Source organism: Leishmania donovani, chromosome 11 (genome assembly GCF_000227135.1).
Source record: "Leishmania donovani BPK282A1 complete genome, chromosome 11".
In the NCBI taxonomy this organism is placed as follows: domain Eukaryota; phylum Euglenozoa; class Kinetoplastea; order Trypanosomatida; family Trypanosomatidae; genus Leishmania; species Leishmania donovani.
Window position 1 is genome coordinate 372347 of NC_018238.1, and position 8767 is coordinate 381113.

The window sequence follows — 8767 nt, forward strand, 5'->3', positions numbered from 1 at the left end:
GACTTAAACCCAAATCACCTATTTCCTTTGCAGGGACAGGAACGAGCGTGTCCGTGTGGCTCAATGGAAGAGCATCTGACTACGGATCAGAGGGTTGCAGGTTCGAATCCTGTCACGGATGATTTTTCCGGGCCTGGCAAACACCGCGGGGCCCATCTCTCCTAACCATGGGGTGGCTGCTTTGAGTACGACCACACTTGAGTGAAAACACCATATCCCGTCCGATTTGTGAAGTTAAGCACTCACAGGCTCCGTTAGTACTGAGGTCAGTGATGACTCGGGAACCCTGAGTGCCGTACTCCTTTTTTTCATCCCCTGAGCTACCGTCCTGGCGATGAAAGGGATGTGACCGCACCTTTTCCTCAGCGGAGGGTGGGGAGCGGCCTGTGCCAAAGCTCTCATCGCGCAAACAGAACAATGCCATTTCCGCCAGTCGTTTTTGTCGCTTTGCTTTCGGGCTGGCCGCCTCTGAAGAACATTGCGCACATATACCCCCCCCCCCCCTCTTCCGCCAGCGCTCCTTTTGTGTGATGCCTTCTGCTTCCCCCCCCCCGCTCCGCTTCTCACTGGGGAACTTGAATCCCCCTCTTACCAGCACGGGAGGGCAACATGACAAGTGGCAGCCAAGGGCTCGTCCACTCTCGGCTGCGTTTGGTTTCCAGCAGATTTGGATGCCGGGAGCTGAGTCAGTTATCATTGCGACACAATGGGTTTAATTTCTGGCGCCTGATCCAGATTTGCGAAGTGACGGAAACTGTGCCGCGCGGCTTTCTGGCGTGACATCTGTCGCCCCTCAACATGGTGTAACATGCAATCTGATGCTTTGCACTTGTTTTAGTACACAAATTTCTCTACAGTTAAGCGTAGTACAGGCGCTTATTATTAATCTTTTTGTTTGCTTTCGCCTCCTTCAACTATAACCACGCGCTATCAAAGAAATTTCGGCCGGCACTTTAAGGCATCTCCAGTGGACTAGTCCCTGTACTATATACAAGGCTCTTCTTTTTTCCAGCGGAGGTCTGCATGCCCCCAAAAAGAACTTGGGAATGCCTTCTGATGCAAATCGGACAACTAACACTATCTGTCGAGAAACTACTGGCATAGCAATGTTTCACTCACTCCCTTTCCAATGCCTCGCCGTTCCACATCCTTTTCCTTGTTCTGGTCAACAATTGCAGCACTTCAATTCCAACTTTGAGGTGTCATACTATTCTCTCAGGTTTAGCATCTCCTTTTTCTACACATATATATAAGTATATATATTTGCTGTAAATGTCTTCTTTTTTGCAGCGCCTAAAAAGCGGTGCAATTGTGGTCGACAACACCGCGGCACCCGACAACGCTGGCGTAGTTGTTCGCCGACTAGAGAAGAAGGTCTTGTCCCAGCCCATAGAGCAGCTGGGGATCACCTTTGGAAGTGATGCAGAGGTGACAAGGGTTGCGCCTCACTCGCCAGCCGCCGCCGCTAACATCCCGGTTGGCTTTATGGTCTTTGACGTAAATGGTGATTTCGTAGAAAATGAGCAGCAATTCATTGAGGCTGCGCGCAAGAGCATTAACCTCACAATAAAGCTTCAGAATACATCTGGCATGTCAGAACTTATCGCGCGAGTCTTAGAGGATGATGATCGGCGTGCAAGTGGTGCGATTTCAACCTCCGCTCTGGACTTCGATGAGCTGCTGCGCACAACACCGCGCTTCAATTTCCTTTCCGGTGACCACCCGCTTTTTCGCCGCTACAACAAGCGACTTTCTCAGCAGCGCCAAGCAGCGGCGCTGATTGCTCAAAGAACTGCAGAGGCAGAGCTTCAGCGGCAAGCGGAAATCAAGGAGCGCCTTAGAAAAGCTTTGGAGGAGGAAGCCGCTGTACAGAAGAAAAAAGAGCAGGAGAAAGCGGAGCTCCAGCGGATGAGAGCGGCGCAGGAGCCGGCGCGGTTCGTGCCCGAAGAGCCTTTTCTGAAAATTATCAAGGATGAGAGCTCTTTTGGTCAAGTGGAGCGGGAGCTCAAGAAACCCGAACCCGCTGCTGAACCGAAGGTAGAGAGCAAGGCAGAAGTTGCCACATCAGAGGATATCACGAATACTGCAACAGGGGCATCGACGACGCTGTCAAACGATGTAGCTGCGACAATATCAGCAGAAGAGCTGCTGGTGCTTGTTGGTGTGCCTACCGAAACTATGGAAGCGACAACACCTGCCTTAGAGGACCTTGCCAAGGCTATTGCGCTGCCCCCATCAGGAAATACAACCACTTACGTGGCCCTCCCGGCCGAGGAGTACACGCTCTGTTCTGGTGAGCGGGTAGTTAGTATTATAAAGAAACGCTCTGGCCCGATTCCCGCACCACCGCCTGGAAAGCCACCTGTGATCAACAAAGCTGCCGCCAGCCGTCTCAATGAACCGGCCAAAAGAGTAAAACCTGTTGAGAAAATGGTGCGCAATCGCACCCCTTCCAATGAACAGCCGTACAAGAGTCGGCACCGCTCGCGATCACCGCGCTCGCGACGGAGGAGCGAGAGGGACCACTCGTCGAAAGAGCGTTCACGACGCCATCGGCGTGATGAGCCGTCCACACATCGGCATCACAAAAACTCGCGCGACTCAAAGCATCGGCGCTAGGATTCCTTCTCTTGGGGGCTCTTGGTGGTCTGCAGTTTAGAGACATGGATTTGTCGAGCAGTGCGCTGTGCAGAGGGATGGCCTCTCCAGAATCTCTTTTGCTTTTGGTACGAAAAGTGTGGGACGCTTCGTTAGCTAGTTTTCCTGTATTGTGGAAACGCGCTTTAGCGCGCCGGATATTTGTGGCCTGTGGCACAACTACCACTATATATACCTATGTCTTGTCGATATCAGTCAATAGGCAGTGTGAAGGGAATAACCGAGCAGGGTTGAATGCTCTCTTCTGAACGGTGGTGCACTTCTCATAGTTCTTATCCACTTTTTTTTTACGTGCGGGGTAGGTGTTGTCTGTACGTTTTGATTCACGTTGTAATATATATATATATATATATATATATATATATGATGTCTTTCTATTATCGGCGCTGCAGCTCCTTGCTTTCTTAAAGCACGATTAAACGAGTAACGATTAAATGTAGTCTGTGGTGCGGTGTCTCATCTGCGGAAACTGCTCTTTTCTCCTGGTTTGCGAAAAGCACCTTATTGGCCTCTCTGGGAGTTATCCGCCGATCACAAAGAAGGAAAACGGACTTTCTTTTGGAGCACCTCTAGCCCTCAGGGTTTCGCTAACTGCACCCACTAATTTGCAGTGGCCTTGCTCGGGCCTCTGATGACTTTCCCTGCCCTGCTCCGTAGTGAGTCATGTCCTTTAGGGCTGGAAGTATCGCATATGTGCTTCAAAGTTCACACGCCTCCCAAAGAAAACAACCAAAAAGGAACCTGTCTTATGTGTGCACTCTTTCGCTCTGTACATGCTTCACTTGGTACTTTACTTGTCTGTCCTTTATCACCTCCTTTTGTCAAACCTTTCTCTCGACGAGTGCAAATACGACAATTATTGAAGCAGAGGTACACGGTAATAAAGCCTCAAAATCTGCCTCTGTGATTCCCTCACTTACTGTCACACACAACTTTTGTGCATATATACGACAAGCAAACACACAAATAAACAGAGCTTGCTCTTTGCATATCTCGGGGACTCCAAGCGCTGAGGGTGTGCAGTTTTCTTTTTTTTTCCTTCAGCTTGTGCATTAGTTTCTTTTCTTTCTAGCTTCACTAGTTTTCCCCCTTTTTGAGGTTTCACATGAGAGACTTTTTTTTTTGGAAGTCATGGTATATTTTCCTTCACCATTAGGTCTCTTCGTTCCCCTTTGCACTAGCACTTTCATGTGAAATGGCACATCACACTGATAAGTCGCGTCAACACTACGCCAAGATAAGCGCTCTTGCTCTTGATAACTCAAGTCAATATGAGGAGCAGTGGGCGAGAATGCAATCAGTTGACCTCAATTACTTGCGACAGAAGTCAAACGAATGTATTGAGAATCGGCATGCACCATCTAGCTTGTACCCCACCTACGCGTGCCGCCAGGCTACCATGGCCGTTCCTCAAGAAAGTTACTTTACGCGTTTTGTGCCGAACGGATCGTCGCCTGCACGAAGAAGCGAACTCGCCAGCCGAATCGTCGCGCAGAGAAACTACTTCTCCCACTGCAGGAAGCCCCTGGAGTGTGGCGGGGCACTTTCTCTACAGCAACTTTCCAAGTCCCCTTCGGCCGCGTCATCACAGAAGGGAGGCAGTGCTTCCGTGTTTTTCGATGAAGAGCGTTTCGATGAGATCCATGTAGTCTTCATCAACGGTGAGCCACATCGAGTAAGCGGGGGTCACCAGAGCGAACGTACACTCTACGGGTTAGACTCTCCAACCGCTGCCATTCGAGATGCAGCGGCAGCCGCTGCTGCAAACCAAGCCGAAAAATCGAATGCCGTATCTTCCTCAGGAGGACTACAAAAAAGACCGCATGGATCCCAGCAGCAGAGTTCTACCACCAGTCATGTTGCAGAACCCAAGAGGCAAATAGCTGGTTGTAATGGCACATGTAAAAAACAGCACGGAAAAGGTAGTACTTCCCCTGACATGTACCGCGACTACCTTTCTCCATCTGGAAGGCTCTACCGCGTTTTCCGTCTCCAAAAGCGGCACCTTCCACCCATCGGGGTGAGTGAGAAAGCCAAGGACTTCTCATTCCATGCGAAAGGTGCGAAAGAGGCATCACGAACCAAAAAGCCAAGGAATCGCGAGCCAGCTGAATGTGACCGTGACATCGACGGCAGGCTCGTGCTGAGGGAAGAGCGAGTAGCAGCAGACCACCGCAGCGGCGGGAGGAAGCTGGTAAAAGATGACAAGGCAGTGCTACCTGTGTGGAAAAGGCGCATAGCAAAGCCGCACAAGTCTCACGAAGCTTCAAAAAATGTGCGAGGCAAACGCAATGGACGGCGGCAGCTCGATGCTGCCTCTCATCAGAACAGCTGCGCCACAAAGCATAAATGCAGACGCTGCCAACGTACTTTGAGCTCAACATCTCCGAGAAATGCGTCATCTGAGTCGTCCTCGTCGTGGTTGCTTTCTCCCTCAGCGAGCCCATCTGAAGATATCGCGGACACGCGCACAGGCGATCGTGATTGTGATGGTGCTTCATGCAGGGAGCGCTGCCAGCGTTCCCAAGACCATCATGGTGCATCCCAGAACAACAGAGCAGATCGCCGGCTTCCACCAGTCGGAGGGGACCAGTGGCACCGTCCAGCGGCCCCTCCGCCTTCGCATCCCCCCCGTCGCCCGCGTGATGCGCATAGGCGCAGAAGTCAACACCGCGAAGGCGGGAGACACGTCACGAAACGAAGAGGAAGTCGTAGCGACGTTCTTTCCGACTCGAGTGAACTATCGTCATCGCTTTCTGACTCTGCCGTTTGTGTGTGGTCCTCTTTGTCTAGTAGCATCGATAGGGCAAGTGACATGTCCGACTGTGTGGTGATGGATAAGCCGCAGCGGAGCCCATCGGAGGAGCACTGGCAGCAGAGGGGCACTGCACGGCGCAGACGCGCGGGAAGTGCATCACCGCTCATTTCGGAGGGCGATGACAAGGATCAAGAGCTGTTTGAATGCTCAAACAGCTGCTTGAGTGACAGAGACCCGGAGTGGGAGGATGCGGACTCTACTTCATCTCCCTCCTCGTCCACGTCGCCGTCATCTTCGGAGCTGAGTTCACCTTCAACGTGGAGGGCTGAGGTGCGGAGGCCGCGAGGCCGCGACGGTCGCCGACGTCATCGCCGCAGCGCTCACTCACCTCCATCTCCGTCGCACAAAGGGGGAAGGCCGGGCGCGAGGGGTTCTGCCTCAAATCGTCATCGAAGGCGCGATGGGTGCAAGGCGCGGAACACGAGGAGGCCCGTCTGTTCACCATCCTCGCCGAGCTTGTCAAGTGATGATTCTGATTCAGACAGGAGCCCCGGCAAACCCCGGGCGCGCTCCAGAGCTGCCCACGCGACACAGAGCCGGCTCCACTCACGTACTCTGCCGCCCATCGTCCACGCAGTTGTCCCAGCTCACCCGCCAAGGGTGCTGCCACCTTTGATGGAGGAGGTGTTGCCAAATACCCGCTATGCTACGTCTGCGGCAACGCCGCTGGCACAGAGACCACAGATGGCCCAGGCGACTGACGCCATCCACCGCTGCGCGAGCCCGGCCGTCCCGCCACCACGCACAGAGCAGGGCACGACCGACAAAGGAGTAGGCCAGTCCCACGGCACGGTTGACCCGACGCGGCGCGCGTACCAGAAGATGCCCACATCTCCGCTGCAGGTGAACCGTTTCTGTGACTTGGTGACCCCGTCTGTCGCGTCATCTGGCCCCGTCTGCACGTCGTCACAGGCTGACGACAGCAACAAGGGGGGCGCGTCTCCACAGCAGCAGTCTCACAAGACGGGGGAGCCGACACCATCACCGGCAACGGAGCCGCTGGACTTGGACTACATTACAGAGCACGTGCTAAGGGTCATTCAGAACCGTTTGGCCGGCAAAGACAACGCGCGCGAGGACGCCGCTGCGACAGCGTTGCGCAAGCGTGAGGCAGTGGGGCGCGAGCGTGCTGGTCAGGAGGAGGTAAGAGAGGCCGCGAAGCGGGCAGCTGAGCAAGTGCGGCTGCGTGATCTTCTCCGAGAGGCCCAGCAAGAGGCACGTCAGGCGCGAGAGGAACAGCTATCCTTGACCAGTCTAACGGACTTTCTGCGGCTTGCGCTCGCACAGGTCACCCGTCTCATGGAACATGGCGACGGCGCCGGCGATGACACGGTGCGGCTTGGTCTAACGCACGAGTCCACACATAAAGGTGGCAACCCATCAACGGCGGTTGGGACGCTGAACTCGAACACACTAGTTTACGGTGCTGCTGGGAACCATGCAATGACGCCGCCGGGTGCAGGCGCTAGTGCTGCTACTGGAAGTAACGCCGGAGATACAGGCGTAGCTGTTGAGAGCGCCCACCCATCTTCTTTGCCCGATTCGGCCCTGGATGCGGCGACGCTGCAGCGGCTGATTACAGAGCTGCGCCGACGACGTCACAGCCGCCAACTCGAGCTACGCCTCCAGCGGCAGAGGGCTGAGGAGGCGGAGGAAAAGCGGCTGAGGGAGGAGGCGGAGGCCAAGGCGTTGGAGGCAGCTCAGCAACAGCACAAGCAAGAGCTCGACGAGCTTGTCGCCAATGAGCATCAGGCCCGTGCCAGCTTGCGCAGAGCTGAGGAAGAGGCGTTGGACGAGGTGCTTTTCAGTGCTGCGTCGGCTCTGGAGGAGGCCATCGGTAGGATGATGGCGGCCCAGCTCAGCGCCCGCATGCTACTGTGCGAGGATGAGTTCAACAAGCGCGCGGAGATTGTCGCCACCGAAGAGGAGGAGGCAGCCGACTTCTGGCATTTTGCCGCGGATCTTTGGCAGGCCGCCGAAGACGCGGAGGCGGAAAGGCTGCAGGCGGAGGCTGGGCGCATGGTGGCGGAAGCCGTGACCGCGAAGATTTGCAAGGGTCGCGAGGAGTTAGGCCAGCGCAGCAGCGGCACTCAGTCCACCGCTGGCGTAGAGAAGATTGTGCTGTCGAACCTCATTCCTGGCCAGCTGATCGGCATCGAGGGAGGCAAGTCCATCGAAAACGGCGGCAAGATCCGCCTTATCGGCGATCCGTGCGTCGAAGCCGTCGAGGCGCATGCGCGGGAGCGCCGCCGCCTCGATCGCCTGCGCCAGCAGCGACTTGTCTCCGCTTTGCCATCGCGCCCTGAGACGAACAAAGCCAACGACGCGGGTGGCAGCCGTCTTTCCAGCCGTCAGCCCTCGACGGTGCGCATGGGGTTCACCGGAGGTGCCGTCAGCGCGCTGAAGCCTTACAGTCGAGCATCGTCGCACAATTTTCCAGTGTTGTCGCCGGCCCGGCTTTCATCGGACGGGAGCACTCGAGTTGACGAGCGGTCGCCAAGCCGGAGCCGCCTGCCTAGTCAGTCGACCTTTGTGTTGGACGGCGATGCCGACTTGCAAGTCTACGGACGCCAAGTTGGAATCCTGTCAAAGATGCGCGGCCGCGCCTCCCTGCCCGCTTCCGCGCGAGGCACCCCCGTGAAGGGCGGCGCTGACATTGCCGCCAGGCCATACAATAAGCGGCTTGACGAGGGGCTGCTATTGATGGACATGTACGCTTCGCAGGTCGAGCACTAGACGACGCAAAACTGCGCGTGCACCGTCAGCCCCCCCCCCCGAAACGCACTGCCGTTCTTGCGACTCCCTCATTCTTTCAAGTTTTCGCAACATGCATGGATTGGGCAGTCGGCCTGCTCTCCCTTCCACCATGCTTCCTTTTTCACCGGATGTATAGTCGCGTACTGGGCAATGTGGCTCTGTTGCTGTTCTGTTTTTCTTTATTCTGTTGCCCTCACCCCCCCCCCCTAATGACGAGGGGACAACGCCCCGCAGGGCGTGGCGTCTCAGGGTGCAGCGCAGCAGCCCCACCTACCCCTGCCAGTGCTCAACCGCTTCTCGTGGCGGCAGGGCGTGAGGTCCTGGACGGCGTTGCGTGGGGGAGGGGCGACCTGCCAGGGCGAACACGCTTCTGCGATCGATATGGTGGGCAGAGTGTCGGCGTGACTCGAGCGTCTCCCACCCCCGGCCCTCACACTGTCTACTGGCGTGGGGGTGCCTGAGTGCCACCCGCGAGGAGGATGCACGACGTGGCGACCTGCCTGATGGGGGAGCGGCTGTGAGGCGACATGCGAG

At 55.9% G+C, this 8767-nt stretch overlaps 2 protein-coding genes across 2 annotated transcripts; both read left to right on the forward strand.

Moving 5' to 3' along the window:
* Positions 1-1485: 1485 nt before the first annotated feature.
* Positions 1486-2619, forward strand: LDBPK_110930 (hypothetical protein, conserved; the record flags this gene model as incomplete). The annotated part of the gene is made up of 1 exon (XM_003859021.1): positions 1486-2619. One exon carries the CDS (start codon positions 1486-1488, stop codon positions 2617-2619), a length of 1134 nt encoding a protein of 377 aa, XP_003859069.1.
* Positions 2620-3853: 1234 nt separating this feature from the next.
* Positions 3854-8212, forward strand: LDBPK_110940 (hypothetical protein, unknown function; the record flags this gene model as incomplete). The annotated part of the gene is made up of 1 exon (XM_003859022.1): positions 3854-8212. The coding sequence occupies one exon, from the start codon at positions 3854-3856 to the stop codon at positions 8210-8212; it is 4359 nt and encodes a 1452-aa protein (XP_003859070.1).
* Between the last annotated feature and the right edge of the window lie 555 nt (positions 8213-8767).